The 22,561-nt window shown below is 37.2% G+C and overlaps 1 protein-coding gene across 4 annotated transcripts in view; it reads right to left on the bottom strand.

Annotated features, from left to right (window-relative positions):
* Positions 1-22,561, bottom strand: part of LOC106077487 (sodium/potassium/calcium exchanger 5-like) — a 71,391-nt gene that overhangs the window by 14,621 nt on the left and 34,209 nt on the right. For all 4 annotated transcript variants that reach the window (XM_056012573.1, XM_056012564.1, XM_056012555.1 and 1 more), the window contains exons 3-7: positions 9,376-9,570; positions 7,870-7,953; positions 2,017-2,120; positions 1,583-1,683; positions 528-719 (exon numbers count right to left, since the gene is read on the bottom strand). In XM_056012573.1, the coding sequence (XP_055868548.1) occupies positions 528-719; positions 1,583-1,683; positions 2,017-2,120; positions 7,870-7,953; positions 9,376-9,570 (676 nt within the window). The remainder of the gene's footprint in view (positions 1-527; positions 720-1,582; positions 1,684-2,016; positions 2,121-7,869; positions 7,954-9,375; positions 9,571-22,561) is intronic.

Here is a 22,561-nt window from a genome sequence, read left to right as displayed (position 1 = left end):
AGCTAGTACAAATAAACCGATGCATTAAATACTTGACATAGAACTTTAAATAAACTTGAACAGAATTCTTTAAAAAAATAGCTTAATGAAACTTTTACTTATAAATATAGGCCTACATAGATTAAACTTGAGATATATATTATAGCTCAGGTAGTAAGAAAATAAAATGAAATTTAAACAAAATCTAACTAACTAGAAGAGCACGTCTTTTATGCCAGGCGTCTCTGTCTCCCCTCATCCTGAATTATGACATGCCATCTAGGGGTCTCATCATTCTACACCACACAAAAAAAAAGACGCTCCTTTTCCTCGTCGTTTCCTTGGAACTATCATTCAAATACGCAAGTTTACATACACACACATACAATTCATAACACCAGGCAAGGTACATCTCAAAAAGACTAAGGTTGGAACACATCTAGATCTAGACAATCTAGACTCACGGCGCGCTATAGTTCATTTGTCCCCCTGTCTTTCTTTGTAAGTAATAGCGAAGATTCAAAAGTTCCAATGAGTTTTTTACCAACCTGTGGGCACGCGCTCTTTGCATCTCTTCAGGTACGCTATGTTCGTCTGCGGATTTGTTCATCAGCGGCTGCCGTTCCAGCCTGGACACCATCTTGCTGACCCAAGCTTTTGCGTTGGACTCTAGGAAACGGTTGAAATACATGATGGCAATATAAGCGGCGTAGAGCAGTACCATCATTAGGGCCTCATACCTTTAGAAAGACACGGGAAGAATTGACCAAAATACTTGTGGCTATGAAATATGCTGCCAACATTTTAATACTAATACAGTGTTGGACTGGAAACACCGTGTAGTGATTAGTATTCTTGTGTTCACTGCTTTACTAATTTTTTGACTCATTGACACACTTTGACTCATTGACACACTTCGATACATTGGCACACATTGACACACTTCGACACATCGACACACTTTGATACATTGACATATTTCGATACATTGAGACACTTCAACACTTCGACACACTTCTATACATTTACACAGACACAAATTGACACATTTTGACAAATTGACACATTTCGATTCCTTGCAGGACATTGCCACACTTTGACATATTGACACATTTTGACACATCATAACATTTTGACATATTGACACACTTTGACATATTGAAATACTTTGACACATCGACATATTTAAAAAAAATTGACACTCTTCAATACATTGACAAAGACACACATTGACAAACTTCGATACATTGACACACTGATACATTTTGACACATTGACACACCTTGATACATTGACACACTTCGATATATTGACACATTGACACACTTCACTACATTGACACAATTTACTTTTTAATTTTTTGTCTGTTTCTATTCAACATTTCTTATGTTTGTATTGAATCTAAAAACTACGCTCACTACTTTAAGACTTAAAAAAAAAAAATTCGTGATAAAAACATTCTGACAGGAATTTCATTGTTACATAAAAATAGAAATACGATCTCGTCAAAGTGTATAGTCAGTCATATATAAAAATGTAAATCTAGTTCTATGCAGTCAGTTCAGCTTATATCTTGCTTAAGTCGTCTTCTGTAAATACTAACCATTCAACAGATTGGTCCCTTATAACCAGAAACAAAGCCAGGACAGAGAGAAGATAGAACAGAGTGTCCCGAACCAGAGGGTACCAAGTCAACTCAACAACCTGAGACAAAAAGATTTAATTTTGGACAATGTGAACTTTTCAAACAAATTTTCTTCATCTTTATAAATGTTAAATCTCTTGAATGAAAACAATCCACTAAGTGAAAGATAACTTCTCGTTAATTACGAGTGAAAAAAATGAAATTTAAAATATACATGTCAAATTAAATTTCCAAACCAAAATGTTCTCCAAGCTAGTTCAATGCTTGTGTATGGTGGTATAACTAACATTTCAACGCTTTTTTTTTTTTTTTGAAAGAATGTTTAGGGTCTATTTCAACAATGTTTTTTTTTTAGAGGAAGTTGATATTTACACAACTTTTGCTCTACTTACCATACCAGCAAACACTCCACAAACACCGATGATGAAAAGGATGTTGAAGACAGCAGAGCCTACAATGGTGCCCACACCGACATCACTCTCAGCGAAGAAGACGCCTGTTTGATAGAGGAGATAAGATTCAAGATTGGGTTTTCTTTCTTTTTTCCACGTAGTATATTTCAGGGGGTTAGTGGCGGTGTTGACGGAACAATGAGTAAAAAGGTTCCCCATTCTACAGAGAATCATACGGACTCAATACAGACTCAATACAGACTCAATACAGACTCAATACTGCCTCAATACACTGGCGGATCCAGAACTTTGGAGTGGGGGGGGCGATTTTTTTCCAAACCCTAACCCTAACGCCCAGTAAACCCTAACCCTATGCATAAACGTGCAGCATATATATATATATATATATATATATATATATATATATATATATATATATATATATATATATGAGAAAAAAAAGCGCAGCATTTCTCAACCTTCGGCGAAAAACAAAACAACTGGGGCAGCGCTATAAGGTTCCATAGTGGGTTTCGGGGCAAAGCCCCAACGCCAAAAGCGTTTTCTTGCTTTTTCACTGAAGAAACGCATTCTCCTGACATATACAGCTCATTATTCATAAAAAGAATTCGGGGCGAAGCCCCGACGCCAAAAGCGTTTTCTTGCATTCTTCGCTGCAGAAACGCATTCTCCTGACATATACAGCTCATTATTAATAAAAAGAATTCGGGGCGAAGCCCCGACATCAAAGCGTTTTCTTGCATTCTTCAATGCAGAAACGCATTCTCCTGACATATACAGCTCATTATTCATAAAAAGAATTCGGGGCGAAGCCCCGACGCCAAAAGCGTTTTCTTGCATTCTTCGCTGCAGAAACGCATTCTCCTGACATATACAGCTCATTATTCATAAAAAGAATTCGGGGCGAAGCCCCGACGCCAAAAGCGTTTTCTTGCATTCTTCAATGCAGAAACGCATTCTCCTGACATATACAGCTCATTGTTCATAAAAAGAATTCGGGGCGAAACCCCGACATCAAAAGCGTTTTCTTGCATTCTTCAATGCAGAAACGCATTCTCCTGACATATACAGCCCATTGTTCATAAAAAGAATTCGGGGCGAAGCCCCGACGCCAAAAGCGTTTTCTTGCATTCTTCAATGCAGAAACCCATTCTCCTGACATCTACAGCTCATTATTTATCAATGGAGTTCGGCAAAAGCGTTTTCTTTACTGCAGAAACGCATTCTCCTGACAACTACAGCTCATTATTCATCAGTGGGTTCCGACGCCAAAATCCTTTTCTTGCATACTTCATAGAAGAAACGCATTCTTCTGACCTAAAGCTAATTTTTCATACTATTAAAAAAGGACCATTCGAATAATGTTGTACTTGAAAAATATTATAATATGAATTTATAGGCCCTTAATACATTGCAAATAAAACCGATTTGTTCCTTGAGAAGATAAGATACCCCACATATTTAGATTTGGCTTTGAGGATCGCCGCCGAAAAAAGAATTATTCGATAAATAATATTCAATAAAATTGAAGTATAAATTGTGAGTTATAGTCCCAAATTTATTTAACTAGAAAAATTTCAGATTGAGTAAAGGTTGGGAAAAGGCGACTATGTTTAGTATTATTTGGGTTTAGAACTTCTCAATCATGACTCTTATACTAAAAATTTCGTTTGAATTCTAACTTTCTTAAAATAATTATGATAAATTCATGTGAAATTACATAAACTATGTCTGGAAATGAGAGGGGCGGTAGAGTGAAAACGATTAATCCTCGCTCCTTTAATAATTTCTGCTTAAGATTGCATTTGGCATTAAAGAATAGGGGTGGGGCGACTCAACTAATTTTGTTCACAAACTATGATTCTCCATAAAAATAGGACCGCCCCCCCCCCACTCAGAGGGCTAGAGTGGGAGGGCAGTACATGCAATCACTCTCCCCCCAACTCCACCGAATCGGCCAAGATACCAGAAGGGGATTGACATAATATAAAATTTATATATTAATTGAATTAATTTTGTACACAAACTATGATTTCTCCATAAAAGTATTACCGCCCCCCCCCCCCACTCAAAGGGTTTAGGCAGTAGAGGTATTCGCCCCCCTCCCCCAATCGGCAAACAGGGAACGACATAATATAAAGATCGGTTAAAATATTAATAACAAATTTTAACCATATATATATTTAATTGTTTCTGTTAGCAAGCTGTGATTTCTACAAATAAATTGGACCGCCCCCCCCACTCGAAAGTGTATGGGTGGGGGGGGGGGGGGGCGGGATTGATACCATCGCCCCCTCCCGACCCCACCAAATCGGCCAACATACTAGAGGGGGGGGCGAAATAATCTAAAAATAGGTTGAAATATAAATAATTAGTATATATTACTAACATAAGTAATAAATTCGTATACAAATTGTGTGAATTCTATACTAAAATTCGTCCGCCCCCCCCTTCGGGGGGGGGGGGGATCGGCCGAGTGGGGGGGGCGATCGCCCCTACCGCCCCCCCCCTGGATCCGCCAGTGCCTCAATACAGACTCAATACAGACTCAATGCAGACTCAATGCCAACTCAATGCAGACTCAATGCAGGCTCAATATAGACTCAATACAGAGTCAATTTATTCAGGTATTGAAGGGCGGGCTGGGTTAATGGATCAGGCAAAGTATTTCTGTCACGTTAAAAGACATCTCACCAATTGACGAGAAAAACAAGAGTTGGTTAGCAAGCCAATCCAGTAAGCGTCTAGTATAAAGTCATTTCTAGCATGTTCTAGTTCCAACTAAGAAAGTTAAAAATAGCTCCGTGTCATTAATTAAGAAACGAGCTTAATTTTTCCAGCGACTAAAGATTATTCAAAAGTTTCTAAACGTTAGTAGGTAATCAAAAGGTATAAAAAGGGGGAAAAATCGAGAGTCAGTTGTACTCGGTGCATTATATCAATGCTTTCACGGTAGATTCATTCACTCAGTATGCTTATTTTATGCCACTAGTCGACCGGCGGCGTAGCATACGCCGCTATTCTGCAGGGCCTTAGGCCGGAAATTATTAAAATCTTTTGAAAACAAATCTCCTCAAATATATAGACAAAAATTGTCATTTTGGAGTGTCATTCAATATGGGAAACGCCAATCCTACGCGCGATAAAAAAAAACGGCATTTTGCAATACCCGTAGTTTTGGAATCTTGTGAAAGAAGCTTCTCGCCTTAAAGTAATGAAGAATTACTTGAGGTCTGGACCTACTATTTAGTGACGGGTGAATACACAGTAGATTACTTGTTCTCCTCCCCCCTCCTATTTTCGCCGCTAAAACTACGTGGGGTAGAAATAAAAAGAGTGATCTTTCCATGACTTCTAGGTCACAACGGTTTAGCTTGTTCTCCCTCTCTCTTTTTTTTCGTAGGGTAACTCTAGCCCGTCCTACTTGCAGAAATAAAAGAGTGATCTTTCCTTTACTTCTTGTCCATACTCTTGAGCCATGAAGAGAATCATATAAATAGATTATAACGTAAGTATTCTTTGCGCCTGTTCTACAAGTCAAATACATGAAATGAAATTATGTGTTATTCTGTATTAGAAATTGTGTTTCTTATCTTCATACTTCACAGTTCGGATCACGTTAGAGTGTAACTGTCACTAGATCGAGACCTAGAAATACTACTATGTCTAAACCACGCACTTATAGTGTCCCACAAACTCTTATATTGGAATCCCCCTTTACGCTGTCTATGTGCAGACTTCCACTGCAACACCGTGTTATATGTTGGTGTTTGTGTTTAATCAGGACTTTTATTAGATTTCTACTCATCAATCCACGCACGTTTCTCCCGGCCTTTTTGTTTTTCAATCTGTTTGTTTTGTCTGATTGTAAGTCTGCTAGAGAGCACATTTATTTGCCTGCCATAGAGCTGTCTGGATGCCTGGATATTCTCAATCGAGCTTTAAATGGCTTTCAGTAGAGTATAATCTTCGAGTCTGTTAAGCTTTGAAATCACTGAATCGAATCTGTAACTGATAAATCATTTGTCGTCCTAGTGTATCTATTTATAGTTCATACAAGCTACTTCAATATAGACACTAATCAGTTGTATGGGTGAAAGGGAATTTGGAATGACGAGTCTCAACGAATTTTGAAAAAGTCTTTTAGACGAATACACACTATAAATACACAAGTAAACATTATAAATGTACACACTATAAATACACAAGTACACATAAAAGTACACACCATAAATACACAGGTACACATTATAAATGTACACACTATAAATATATCAAAGTAAAAAATATAAATAGACAAAAGTAAAGATAAAGGTCTGAGTTCTAAAGCCCTAGAGGTCTTAGTTCGAATCCTGACAAAGCCTGTGACTTTTTAATTTCGGAATATTTAGATGGTTGGTCACATGACATTGTTGTTGACCGTCAGATAGATCGCAAGGTCTAAAAAAGTTATCTTTTAACCATTATAACTTTAAATACACATTACAAAGAATATAAACCGACAACTTATTATTTAATTTCTATTCTAACTAACTAGAGCTAGTATTGGACACTTTACAGCAACCCCCAACCAAAAACTAAAAATAATGATCCTAATTCCTAATGCAAACTGTGGTACTAGCCATAGTCGTAATTCTAAAATAAATCCCTGAATCCGACTAAGCCGAAGAACTAATCTTAATCTCTAATCAAATATTAAACACTGGGTTTTACTTTGCCCCCCCCCCCCCACACACACACACACTTTGTTCTACAGACAGCGGAGAATGTCAAGTAGGCCTTTATTGAAAGAAAACGTATTTCTCATTGCGTCACTTCGAGTTGTCTTCCTTTAGGTTATGATGTTATGTTCTCTCTCGACCTACGAATGAGATGTGGAAGAGCCAACAAGCATGACAAGTAACGGATTAACTATGGACAACTATGCTGCAGGCCGTACAGAGTGAATTGGTCTTTAGAGACACAGGGTTTTTGTTTTTATTGATTGTAGTCAGGGAGAGATAACCACTGAGGAGTAGTGAATGAGTAGCGAGACGAAGGCGGTAGCTGAACAGATTCATGACCAAATACTATGGAGATATGCTAATATGTTGTTTTGGTTGACGTCAATGTAAATAGTGTGTAACCTAACCCGTCAGAGAATATATTAAACTTTTAAAAGTCACAATTAATGGGAAAAATATCAGAAATTGTTTGTGTGTTCAATGTGTTAAGTATGAGTATTCAATGTGTTGTGTCTGTGTGTTCCATGTGTTGTGTCTGTGTGTTCCATGTGTTGTGTCTCTGTGTTCAATGTGTTGTGTCTGTGTGTCTAATGTGTTGTATCTGTTCTATTTTGAGGAATGCTGTTGTACATTTTCATCGAAACAAGAGAATAAAAAAAAATAAATTAAAAACAAGATACTATACCTCTTTTATAAATTTTTAAAGAGTTATTTCTCTTGAAAACTAATGAATGTTAAGAGTTTAAAAAAAAAAAAAGGAATATTTTTTCACCCCGCCCCATTCCTCCCCCTCCCCCCAGATGGTCATGTAGTTGAGCCCTAAATGTTGCCACTCCATTTCTGTTTTGTATTTTATTAAAGGTGAATGAAATTATCTGTCTAATCAGACACCCAAAAGACAAGGTATAGACTTGCATTCAATAAAAGTCAAAACGTGATGTGTATAGCGAGATGACTTGTAGTCAAATCTATCAAGTCTAGACGTTTCCATCAGAGTATTCCTTCCTTGTGGCCACTAATTAGAGAGACATTTATAAACTACACTTGTATCACAATATAGTTTCATTATTTGTGAAGAATTTGAGAAGAGAGATGCACATCAACTTACCCACCACTGAAGTCATGAACTCAGGGGCAGAACTTCCTGCGGCCATGAATGTGGCACCTGCTACATCGGCCTGCAGTCCTAAATCTGCAACAGGAAAAGAAATGCTGGGTTTATTTGAACAGATCTTGGTGTCACATTATTGACATCCAGTATTAGAGAAACAAATGGCGTTAAGTTTAGAACCCAGTTTATAAAGATGTTTAGATTGAAGTTTGCTTGCAATGACATAACAAACATCAGATCCAAGGAAGCCAAACTATTTATTGGATCTCTTGTAGACACCACTAGAGGCGGATTAAACGTATCTTGCTCCGAGCCAAACAATTGGATTTGTTGCACATGACCATCACCTGGTGATCAGCTGGTGATGGGGGGGACTGATAAAATACAGTTTCTGTTCATTTATTGAAGTAAAGATAGAAGGCGTGTCCCCCCGGAAGTCGAAGACTTATTCTGAAATTTTTTTTATATTTTGGTTTTGGTAACGATTGCGTATAACATCCATACGTGTGTTTTTTTAAGCAAGCTTATCAATCATTTCTTAGATTGCCACCAGCTCTTATCGTTATGGACCGAAATAAACTTTTTTTTTATTCTATCTACAAAATTCTAATTAATTTTGAATTTATTTAAACAATAATCTATTTATAATGGGATCATGTGATTAAAAATTAACAAAAAAATTCTGTGACTACTGTCAGTAGGATGGATCTGATTATGGATGAATGTATGGAAAGGTGTTATTTTATTTCTTTGGAGTTACTCGATCCAATGTTTCCCCTTGAAGTAATTGTGTCACTATGACCCAAACTTGATGGGGCTCATCTCATAACGACTATTCCCAAATCGTTGATCTTCTTAGACTTGAAGGACGATAAAAAATATTGACGACTTTCCCGAAGCCCACCGTGGCAATTGTACAATATTTTTTTTATTCACATTCCATAATTCCAGTTTTCTATGGATGAGACTATCATGAAAGTAAGTCTTACTTCTTACCTATCATTGTCGGTGCACCATCAGCAGCGATTGTCATAAGTCGATTATAAGTACAGTTATTTAGAGAGCAGTATCGATTTCTTTAAAAAGAACAGCAATTGCCGTCTTTCATAGGGCAACATCCAACCGGGACGCTTGAAACAGCGAGGTGTGATTAAGACAGAGCATCTTATTCACCCAAACCAACAATGCTTTACACTTTAGAAATACTAAACAAAGGCTAAAGACTGCTACATCAAATTCTACAACATACAATATATCAAGGAATGTGAAGACCGAGAAGCGGGCCGGATTCTAAACGTTTGTGGGTCGTATCCGGAACGAGGAGGGGGGAGTATTTTTTGGGCGGCATTGTATGGAGCCGTAACGGTCCAACAGACTAAAGGATAGGTGACCGTGAAGAGCTTTACCATATAAATCTCCTGCATTAATATGTTCAGGCTACAAGCTTTATACCATCAGCACCCCTTCTTTTACTAGCCTAAAACTAGCAGCCTAGGGGATTACCTTCACATATATGCTCCAAGGAAGGCACGAAATAGTCATCACAGACCACTGCCAGGGCTGCAAACATGTAGATGGCTATGAAGATATGAACCACTACGCCACCGTCTCGAGTCTCATCAAAGGACATGAAGTTTGGAGGAAAGTTGTGCACAGACCTCGGCGTGCAATTTCGTGTGCCATTGTTGTCAAGTAGACCTTTGAAGGAATAAAACATTAGAGATGAGAATTAAATGTACATCTAAAGTAAATGTATTCACACACTTAAAATACAATAAAAGTATATGTGGAGGCGCGGTGGTTAAGCGGATAGCGCTTGGCTTCCGCACCGGGGGTTCCGGGTTCAAATCCAGTTGAAGACAGGGATTTTCAATTTCGGAAACTTTGGGCGCCTCTGAGTCCACCCAGCTCTAATGGGTACCTGGCATTAGTTGGGAAAACCTAGTGTTGATATGTATGTCAAGAACCTGAGAGGTTCTAAAACATTATGCACAGAGACTTTGTTCAACTTTTGTAACTTAAGACAATCTTTCATTGTAATAATATTTGGTAACTTATTGAAGATTTTCACACATTGAGGCGAAACCATAAGTAGCAAGTGTTGAAGTGTATCCTGTGCACACCATTCAGAAGTATCGATAAGAGAAGTGGTTAAATAATTCATGTCATAAAAGCAGTAAGAAGAAACTAAAACATCAAACTAATACTGTAAAGTAAAATACCCACACGCTTTCTTCAGCAATTTAATCTTAAAAGTGAACAAATAGCGTCTTTAATATAAACGAATATAGATGTATTGTAAATTTTTATTAATGGCGGATAACTCTAAAGAGATAGCTATTTGTGTATCAAAATATTAGTGATGTTGTGACAGAGCGTCGCATGAGGTTTGCGGGACATGTTCTACGACAAAATGAACTACGTATACCAAGAGTTGCGATGGCATGGAGGCCAATACGAGGAAAGCGCAAACAGGGACGTCCTCGAATAACTTGGCGACACACCTTCATAGAGGACCTCAGAACAGTAGACACCAGGTGGGAGGAGGCTTCAGACATTGCCAGTGACAGATCTTTGTGGAGACAGCTTGCCAGCCCATGCACCGAACGGCGCGGGAGGACCTAAGTCTAAGTAAGTAAGTAAGCTAGGTCATTTAGAAGGTCTGGGACACATTTTGTGCACTTGTCTGCAGTCTGGAATCCAATTTCTGATAAGCTCTTTCACTTTGAGCAGAAAGTCATTTCTATTCTTTAGTTGGCATCAATGATCTTTTAATATGGCGTCCTTGACATTGTTTAGTTGGTCTATTGATTTCGAAATCTTTCACAACCTTCCTTTTTTTAAATTTTCGTACGTATTTCCTTAACTTCAAATGGTATCGCATCACATTTCTTCATATACCTTTCTCTTCTTTTTCTCTCTTACTGCATCTTAAGGTTTACAAAAAGAAACGAAATCATAATAATCAAAGTGTATACAAAGAGCAGATAACTGTTATACGTTTTTCGTGCTAAAGTAATTTTTTTTTACACTTTTTAGCATTTTTTAAAAAACCGAGGCGTCGAGTTTTACATTCAAGTGATCTTTGTCTAGACCACTCATTATCTACGTATGTCTGACTAAACAGATGTCTCTGATACACATGCAATACGAATCTTCAGGTTTCAAATTGTACATACGGGTAAAGTTATTATCTAATTGGTACCTTTAAATATTCAAGATCTACAAGAAACCTAAAAAATTCTTTTTTCAAATTATATAAAAAGTCAATTAGTTTTCCTCATAATTTTTATTATAAGCTTTCTAACTTTGCAGGATATAGTAGCAGTAGAAGAAAGAAGAGTGAAATTACAACAGCGCCTGGTGATTCCAGATGTCCAACTTGTGACCGCAGCTGTGCATCAAAGATTGGCCTATTTAGTCACACAAAAGTTGCTAAGGGAAATACAATCTACAAAGATGGAAAATGCCACAGATATGAAGGGGAAAATGATAGAACATATATTTATAGTGAAATTCAGGGAATCATTTATACATTGGGAATCATGTAAACATTGGGAGTCATGTATAACGGTTCGATCATGTGTACGTTTTTGGATCATATGTAAGTTTTTGGATCATATGTAAGTTTTTGGATCATATGTAAGTTTTGGTTCAAATGTAAGTTTTGGATCATATGTTAGTTTTGGATCATATGTAAGTTTTGGTTCATATGTAAGTTTTGGATCATATGTTAGTTTTGGATCATATGTAAGTTTTGGATCATATGTAAGTTTTGGATCATATGTATCTTGGGAATCATGAATAAGAGGATACTATTGTTGCTAAAGAGTTCTTGTTTTCTTTCCAATTTCTTATTCTCAAACACTTTCAACTTCATCAAGGAAGTAGAGAGAAAAAGAAAAGAAATCCAGAAAACCAGAAACCCAGAAAACCTACGTGGCCCATCGGTCAATCCAATTAGACTCAAGATTTCAGGGGGAAAAAAAGAACATAATACAGCCAGATGAACTACAGACCAGCCCGTACTGTCTGACCTTCAAACAAGAGAGCTGCCGGATGTACTCTGCCACACGACTCGGTCACACAGGACATTTATAGGTCTGGCCTCTAGTGGACATTGGTATTAATTGGTATTTCTACGCAGATGGTGTTTATTTCTCTTCTTTTTTTTCTAAATAATGCATTTTAAGTAAAGATTTTCATATTTAGTTTACGATTTCTGAACTATAGAGGCTTGACCAAAAGACTTGACCAAAAGGCTTGACCAAAAGGCTTGACCAAAAGGGCCAGATCTCTGTCGAGAGTTAGAAAACAAATTATTTGTCGATGTTATGCATAACAAGCTACCCAGTTTGTGGAGTGGTAGCCTTTTTCAGTTGTTTCCTTTTTCAAATATATATTGTCTTTATAAAATTCATCCTATTAGAGTGTAAACTTTTCATGGGTTTAGGATGGACACTGGACGGGTAGATCAAAAAAAGGCTTTTTGCCCAGAAATTTGACAGTTTGCGAAATAACTACCTGATTGGCTACAGAGTGAAAACTCTGGAATGGCCCTTAGAATGCGTACAAATAGAATCATCCTAAAATGAAATTTGGTTTACATCTTACCATTTTGCACACGGCTTCATCGGGTATTCCCGCACTCGACTTCAATGTTTCTTTGTATTCAGTAAAGAGTTGAATTCATAAATAGACGCGCATGGACATTTAGTTCACCTTCTTATGTAGAATGACAGGCCTTTGTAAACAATTATAGCTGGAATGTTAATAGAAGAATTTGATTGTGTCAATCTTACTTGTATGTCTCCTTGCAATAAAGAAACATTTCAAGGAAGGACTAGAATGAGAAATTCAAATTCAATTCTTATACAGTTTAAGCTCGACAACCACCAGTAAAAGTACTAAAAGCACATTTAGGTTTAATCTGATTACATAAAGATTAATTTCTTAAAACTTTGTCATTCACGTAATTATTAAACAATTAATTTTTCTTTTGTCTTTTTGTGTGACAGGATTTTCTTTTTTCTAGAACAAAGAGTAAACATATGGATCACTCAGGCAAATAAGAAAACATCACGTGAAAGTTGTTTCCTTATTAAAGTGCTGTCATTTCGATTTCAACGTGTACCGGATTATAAATATTGGACGACACGGGCGAGTAAACATCCAGGTCATTGACACGACACGGAGTAGGCTACAATGGTCAATACACATTTTATGAATGTAAAAAAATATTTTTTTTTAAAACTTGCTTTAGGCATGATTGTTGGCAAGTGTGTGTGTGTGTGTTTATGAGTGTATGTATGTGTGTGTTTGCCCTGTTGAAATAAAAATGTGCAAGACAAAAGTGTGTGGGTCATTGACTCCAACTTCCGTTTGGGAAGTGTCGGTCCCTTACAGTTTAAGAATACACTATTTGCACCATCTTTAAAAGAGCATCTCAGTTCACTCCTAATTAACTTGACTAATTAACTCATAACACCCTAACTCTAATTAACTCATAACACCCTAACTCTAATTAACTCATAACACCCTAACTCTATTTCATGAGTTCATTTACATGTTAATTATACTTAATGTTTTAAAAACTATTTCAATTTTCTTCCATATAATGACTTGGAATGTTCAATTTGACTTTTACATTAAGTTATTAGAGACCAGGAAATGCTTTCTCGTGACGTTTTTGTATTTTTTTTATCATAATCGTGTTTTTTGTTATTGAAAAATCTCTTTATAACATAAAATGTTGCGAGGACGATTCTTTGACCTCAGATGTAATGACCAGTAAACTGAATGCTGGAACATGATCCACGAGATCGCAGTGCATTCTTGTGGTTCACACTCATTTGAGACCCAAAGAAAATCCTTTGTTGAAGACAGTCGCAGAAAGTGAAAAGGAAACTTAAATAGACACCCAGTACACAACGGCTTTGTCTGCATCAGTTGCGAAAAAATATGCAGGTCGCAAATGGGTTTGCAGATCTTATGAAACAACCATCCATAATCTTCGAAGTCGAAGACATTGCCATTATTTATTATAAGGGCAACAAGAGATATTACGTCCGCCCAGATTTGAATTTATTGATGGCGATAGTTTCTGGTGCACTGCACTTATAAGATGCATTTACACCAGTAATTTTCATTAGTCAGTGAGGTGTATTTACACCAGTAATTTTCATTAGTCAGTGAGGTGTATTTACACCAGTAATTTTCATTAGTTAGTGAGGTGTATTTACACCAGTAATTTTCATAAGTCAGTGAGGTGTATTTACACCAGTAATTTTCATTAGTCAGTGAGGTGTATTTACACCAGTAATTTTCATTAGTCAGAAAGTTGCCTTAACACCAGTAATTTTCATTAGTCAGTGAGGTGTATTTACACCAGTAATTTTCATTAGTCAGTGAGGTGTATTTACACCAGTAATTTTCATTAGTCAGTGAGGTGTATTTACACCAGTAATTTTCATTAGTCAGTGAGGTGTATTTACACCAGTAATTTTCATTAGTCAGTGAGGTGTATTTACACCAGTAATTTTCATTAGTCAGAAAGTTGCCTTTACACCGGTAATTTTCATTAGTCAGTGAGGTGTATTTACACCAGTAATTTTCATTAGTCAGTGAGGTGTATTTACACCAGTAATTTTCATTAGTCAGTGAGGTGTATTTACACCAGTAATTTTCATTAGTCAGTGAGGTGTATTTACACCAGTAATTTTCATTAGTCAGTGAGGTGTATTTACACCAGTAATTTTCATTAGTCAGTGAGGTGTATTTACACCAGTAATTTTCATTAGTCAGAAAGTTGCCTTTACACCGGTAATTTTCATTAGTCAGAAAGTTGCCTTTACACCAGTAATTTTCATTAGTCAGAAAGTTGCCTTTACACCAGTAATTTTCATTAGTCAGAAAGTTGCCTTTACACCGGTAATTTTCATTAGTCAGTGAGGTGTATTTACACCAGTAATTTTCATTAGTCAGTGAGGTATATTTACACCAGTAATTTTCATTAGTCAGTGAGGTGTATTTACAGCAGTAATTTTCATTAGTCAGTGAGGTGTATTAACACCAGTAATTTTCATTAGTCAGTGAGCTGCATTTACACCTATAATGTGCATTAGATTAGCAAGGTACACTATTTTTATAATATTGTTACGAATCTCACTATCCAGGCTCTCTGCAAACTGCACCTTACACCACCAACTTAAAGAACTTGCCAACTCAGGGCTCCAAAGTAACGTAACACTTTAATAGTTGAATAAATAACAGCCAACACTGTACAATTGGCAACACGTACACTGTACAAATATCTCTCCGATAACACCGTACCGCCGTATCAACTCTTGCACTGGCCTCTCCGTCTCGTTCCGGGCTTGCACTGGGTTCAACAGTTCCGGACTGACTTCACACACTAGGCTCGTTGTGTCGGGCTCGATCACAGACCAAGATCAAGACGCCAGTCGTCTCAACTGTACTTGACAGTACTCCGCACTGAACCGTCGTAATGCTCCGTACAGAACCACACCGTTGAACTGTGCTGTAGTGAACCTTCTGTCGTGAACCCTTTTTCTGAACCTTGCTGTATTGAGCCCCTTTTCTAGACAGTCTTGACTGCGACACCTCCTCTCTTATATAGGGTCCCTACTGGCCTTCTCGAACCGGACAGAACGCCGCTCGAAGTTTCTAGGTGGTCAGATGACTACAACTCTCGTGATTACAACTCTCGTGACGCTCCTGAGCTCTGTTCACGACGGCGATCCTTCCCGAACCGTCCTGTTGACACTCGACTCGGCTGACCGTCGTAACTCGTCACGGTTGACCGCTCGTCTAGCGCTGGCCTGGGGCGATTTGCGTCGGCTGACTACACACACACCACTACCCCCATTTGTGCCACCACCAGGTTTATAACAATATTTAGAAAGACCATCGACTCAAATCAGATCAATCTAAGTTATAAAACCAGTCATATCCATTGAAGCAACGCTCTAACACCATACATTGAAACCTATGATGTGCAATAGACTCGTGGTGTTCATTAGATAAGTGATGTATATTTCACTAGTGATGTACACTCAAAGAGGTGATATAAATGATCTCAGTGGTATGTATTACACTACTAGTGTTCACTTTATCTATTTGATGCCAACCAATGACGCAGCAATAGACCAGAGAGGTCCAGCAATAGACCAGTGATGTCCAGCAATAGTCCAGTGATGTCCAGCAATAGACCAGTGATGTCCAGCAATAGACCAGTGATGTCCAGCAATAGATCAGTGATGTCCAGCAATAGACCAGTGATGTTCAGTACATGAAAATTTTTTATTTCTACTTGTAGTTTACATTGAACGAAAGTTTACAACATTGGATCTGTGTGTGTGTGTGTATGTTTTATATACATTATAACAAACACCTGATCAGAACGTGTGTGTGTGTGTGGTTTCGTCAGGGAAGAAAAAGAGCATTGTTTAAATGTGATTTAACAAAAAACAATTTCAGTAATTGACTGGATGCGGAGTGATACATCAGCTAGTCTATTAGTCCCTGAACTAAATGAGGACTGTGGGCGAAACTAAAAGGTTTCTGGGGTGAAAATGAACCTTTAAAGATCCCCAGAGAACTTTTTTTTCGGGGTTTTATTTTGAGTGCATTGCACTGTACAGAGTCAGAAGACTGTTCAACACACATATATATATATAGTCCCTCTCTGATTTCTCTAGGATCATGCCAGCCAAAGGGTAACACGTGAGATTTAAAAAAACGCAAGTAATACCGATAAGTTCATATAATATACATCTTCTATGTGTTGTATGTGAGACATGCTCTATACATCGTCTACGTGTTGCATGTGAGACATATTCTATACATCTTCTACGTGTTGTATGTGAGACATGCTCTATACATCTTCTACGTGTTGTATGTGAGACATGCTCTATACATCTTCTACGTGTTGTATGTGAGACATATTCTATACATCTTCTACGTGTTGTATGTGAGACATGCTCTATACATCTTCTACGTGTTGTATGTGAGACATGCTCTATACATCTTCTACGTGTTGTATGTGAGACATGCTCTATACATCTTCTACGTGTTGTATGTGAGACATATTCTATACATCTTCTACGTGTTGTATGTGAGACATGCTCTATACATCGTCTACGTGTTGTATGTGAGACATGCTCTATACATCGTCTATGGGTTGTATGTGAGACATGTTCTATACATCTTCTACGTGTTGTATGTGAGACATGCTCTATACATCGTCTACGTGTTGTATGTGAGACATGCTCTATACATCGTCTACGTGTTGTATGTGAGACATGCTCTATACATCGTCTACGTGTTGTATGTGAGACATGCTCTATACATCTTCTACGTGTTGTATGTGAGACATGCTCTATACATCTTCTACGTGTTGTATGTGAGACATATTCTATACATCTTCTACGTGTTGTATGTGAGACATGCTCTATACATCTTCTACGTGTTGTATGTGAGACATGCTCTATACATCTTCTACGTGTTGTATGTGAGACATATTCTATACATCTTCTACGTGTTGTATGTGAGACATGCTCTATACATCTTCTACGTGTTGTATGTGAGACATGCTCTATACATCTTCTACGTGTTGTATGTGAGACATGCTCTATACATCTTCTACGTGTTGTATGTGAGACATATTCTATACATCTTCTACGTGTTGTATGTGAGACATGCTCTATACATCGTCTACGTGTTGTATGTGAGACATGCTCTATACATCGTCTATGGGTTGTATGTGAGACATATTCTATACATCTTCTACGTGTTGTATGTGAGACATGTTCTATACATCTTCTACGTGTTGTATGTGAGACATGCTTTATACATCGTCTAAGTGTTGTATGTGAGACATGCTCTATACATCGTCTACGTGTTGTATGTGAGACATGTTCTATACATCGTCTACGTGTTGTATGTGAGACATGTTCTATACATCGTCTACGTGTTGTATGTGAGACATGTTCTATACATCGTCTACGTGTTGTATGTGAGACATGTTCTATACATCGTCTACGTGTTGTATGTGAGACATGTTCTATACATCGTCTACGTGTTGTATGTGAGACATGTTCTATACATCGTCTACGTGTTGTATGTGAGACATGTTCTATACATCGTCTACGTGTTGTATGTGAGACATGCTCTATACATCGTCTATGGGTTGTATGTGAGACATGTTCTATACATCGTCTACGTGTTGTATGTGAGACATGTTCTATACATCGTCTACGTGTTGTATGTGAGACATGTTCTATACATCGTCTACGTGTTGTATGTGAGACATGTTCTATACATCGTCTATGGGTTGTATGTGAGACATGTTCTATACATCGTCTATGGGTTGTATGTGAGACATGTTCTATACATCGTCTATGGGTTGTATGTGAGACATGCTCTATACATCGTCTATGGGTTGTATGTGAGACATGCTCTATACATCGTCTATGGGTTGTATGTGAGACATGTTCTATACATCGTCTATGGGTTGTATGTGAGACATGCTCTATACATCGTCTATGGGTTGTATGTGAGACATGCTCTATACATCGTCTATGGGTTGTATGTGAGACATGCTCTATACATCTTCTACGTGTTGTATGTGAGACATGTTCTATACATCTTCTACGTGTTGTATGTGAGACATGTTCTATACATCGTCTATGGGTTGTATGTGAGACATGCTCTATACATCGTCTATGGGTTGTATGTGAGACATGCTCTATACATCGTCTATGGGTTGTATGTGAGACATGCTCTATACATCTTCTACGTGTTGTATGTGAGACATGCTCTATACATCTTCTACGTGTTGTATGTGAGACATGTTCTATACATCGTCTACGTGTTGTATGTGAGACATGCTCTATACATCGTCTATGGGTTGTATGTGAGACATGCTCTATACATCGTCTACGTGTTGTATGTGAGACATGCTCTATACATCGTCTACGTGTTGTATGTGAGACATGTTCTATACATCGTATTTTTCGGGAGGTGTTGCGGAGGGGGGGGTGGCCTTGATCTACGCACATAGGCAAACTACTTTAAAACAGAGAGTTAAAAAGACAGTATACAACAGCATACAATAACATACAACATCAAACAACATACAATAACATGTAACAACAACAATAATAAAACTTGCAGCAACATTAACATTAACAAAAAAATCAACAAAATTAACATACAACTACATACAACAACAAATCAATAATAAAAACATTACAACAGCATAAAACCACAAAAAAAATTACAATAACAGCATGCAGTAAAATAATAAAACATCGAACAACAAATCAACACAAAAAAATCCCCACCAACAAAAACATCGAAATGTTTCAGAACCTTCTAAGAGTACAGGTCAATTAATCATTTTCTAGCCTGTAGCACAAGATACCACGTTGTTAGGTCATACGGTAGATGGGAGGTCACCAAAAGTAAAAGCAAGGCTCAGTGAACTAACTTTCTAGAACACTGATGTATACATAAATACATTGACACAAATCCAGCAAACATAGCTACCAAGACTTAGTGTTTGAATAGCTAAGAAAAGAAACCCTAACAACAAATAACAAAAAAACAACAACATAGATTGAAATTCATATTAGATAAACATAGAATACATTTTAAATTATCTATCTATCTATCTATCTATCTATCTATCTATCTATCTATCTATCTATCTATCTATCTGTCTGTCTGTTTTGTCTGTCTGTCTGTCTGTCTGTCTGTCTGTCAGTCTGTCTGTCTGTCAGTCAGTCAGTCAGTCAGTCAGTCTGTCTGTCTGTCTATCTATCTATGTATCTATCTGTCTATCTATCTATCTATCTATCTATCTATCTATCTATCTATCTATCTATCTATCTATCTATCTATCTATCTATCTATCTATCTATCTATCTATCTTCTCCTATTAGTATAAGTAATTATTATTAATTCTACGTCAGTCAGACTGAGTGTGGTGGCCAGTATAGTGCAAGTAGGTGTGTTTGTGCTATCTGCATATTAGAAAGATGTAACAAAGAAAAAAAAGGAATACAAAGAAAGGGCGGTTGGAAAGAAAGAAAAAGAATGAAAAGAATACAAAGGGAGAACGAACGAAACAAATATGATGTGATTGAAAACAACGTGACCTGGCCTATTAGAAAACTTCCATTAGTGGCTGTATTTTGGGAGGCAACATAATCGAAGGGAGGTAATTTCACCACACGTTAACCGATCGCCTTGACACGCAACTGGGTCATTGAAAGCGGGGAAATAAATATGGAAGAACAGGTTGGATCTTATAAGTAGGCCTACAACAGGCCTACACTTGTACACATTTTTGGAACAGAAACATTTTTATGTATATCTTCCAGACATCATTGAATTGAATGGAATGTTAGTATTTACCGACCTGTGACGTGGCAACGAGCTATCAATCTAAATTTCCCACAGGTTGTGACGTTGCAAGCCAGTGTTCAGATCCTCTCTAACGAAGAGTCTCGGTCAAACAGTGTATTGTCCGAACAGAAGTTGTACTAGTAGGACGATGCCAAGCAAGCGAGTGACGAGTGCGTACCGGAGCAATGAAGTGTTGGGATACTGATTTACTTCAGTTCGATCTATTGGTTCTCATCAAACAAACAGCGAGGAGATGATGAAGAGAGATATTTCTGCTCCTTGTTCGATGTGTACTTGCTAGATCGTACTGAACACTGACTTGACTACACAAACACACTCAATCAATCAATTTTTGCAAAAAAAAAAAACAAAAAAAAAAAACCAATAAAACAACAACAATGTTATACAGTCATGATCCTGTCGTAATATTAATGATACAGCAGTTTGGTTCAAAACAAAACAGGAGTGGTCATTAGCGTGGACTGTTTGTGTTTTTTCCCCATCTAATCTCTAGGCGTGTTTTAATCATATTTTTATTCGAGGTTCAAACTGAAAATGTTCTTCTTGTTTGATAGATGTCGTTTATATGTTGTTATTTTATTTAAACAGCCACACACTTGTTATAATACAAACATGTTGGCTTATGATCATGTTCTACAAAAACGTATAAAGACCCATTGGACTCTTCCTGGTAGATTCTACATTCAGAGTCCACTTGCTTTTGGCGCCTCCCATTTCATAGATGTACAAATGTTAAAGGTCATAGTATCAATCCGAGAAAAAATTGAGGACGCCAACGTAGATTATATACATTTTTTAACCTTTTTTTGGAGGGAGCGATTTTCTACATTTTGTGCCGACATTTCAGCGGTCCGGAAGAAACCACGCGGTGACCGCCGGATGTGGCCCACGGGCCGTATTTTGAGTATTACAGAAATAATATTAGTTTTAGTAAAGTAAAGGGGGTTGGTCTTCGTGCTGGCCACATGAAACCTTCATTAACCGTGGGCCACAGAAACAGATGACCTTTACATCATTTGCCCCATAGATCGCATGGTCTGAAAAGGGAACGTTACTTTCTTTTTTTTGGAGCATTTTTTGTATGCAAGTACATATTAACCATTTTTTTAAATAAAATATTAATATTATAATCATAAGTGCGTTATGTTTGAAATACGCACAGAATTATCCAGATCTTGGACCACAATAAATCCAATACATTATGATTGTGTACCAATACTATGAATCAAACATGTAGCAACTTTGCAATCGCAACCTCGTGGATTGGTAGACAACACTGCATTTTTTCACGTGAGATAATCAAACCCCCAACTACCATCAGGAGACAGTACTTTAGCATTGATTTCTTCCCAAGGAGTTCAACTGATAACAGATGCTTAAGATTGGAGTTAGTGGAGCACAGAGATAATCGTTAGCTGATAGAATACACTCTGGTGATTTTTCTTTTCAGTATCTAGTCTAGATAGATCTGCTTATTGATCCGAGAAAGATTACACAGTTGATGCTATAGTGTGAGGACGAGGCACACACACACACAGACACACACACACACACAAACACTCAATTGACGCCATAGAACGGTAGTATGAAGTTCCTAATTTCACACACAACCACATACATAAAGCAAATACACAATAAGAATAAAAAGAAAAGCTTTTAAAAGAAATTCTATAGGAAGATCTAGACATCGAGTAGCTCATAGAAAATTGAGTACTCGAGGACTGCATTGGATTCTGTTCAGAGACGTCATCATTTGAAAAAAATAGAAAAAAAAAGTAAAATAAAAAGCAGCAGCCACATTAAAAAAAAAATTGAAACGGTATTTAATAGAACAAAAAAGAAAGCAATATTTTCAGAGCTCATAGGTTAAGTGAATGGTCAATCAATCAAATGGTGGATCAATACAAATATTAATCTAAATAACTAAATCGCAAAAAGACTTTCAGCATCACTGAAATATAGCATCACTTACTAAATTTTTCATCTTTTTCTTAGATATGTTCTGATACAGTTCAGTATGTTTTGATATTGTTCAAAATATTGTGATACAGTTCAATTATATGTTTTGATACAGTTCCATATGTTATGATGCAGTTCAATTATATGTTCTGATACAGTTCACTATGTTTTGATACAGTGCAATGTGCTTGATATGGTTAGAAATGCTGTGATGTGATCAGATGTAGTGTGTTAGCACTCGAAATAAAGGCATGAACTAGAGACTATCGTGATGGCA

Source organism: Biomphalaria glabrata, chromosome 1, assembly GCF_947242115.1.
Source record: "Biomphalaria glabrata chromosome 1, xgBioGlab47.1, whole genome shotgun sequence".
Taxonomy (NCBI): domain Eukaryota; kingdom Metazoa; phylum Mollusca; class Gastropoda; family Planorbidae; genus Biomphalaria; species Biomphalaria glabrata.
The sequence above is the reverse complement of the archived record's forward strand: the minus strand, read 5'-3'. Positions and strand labels throughout refer to the sequence as shown.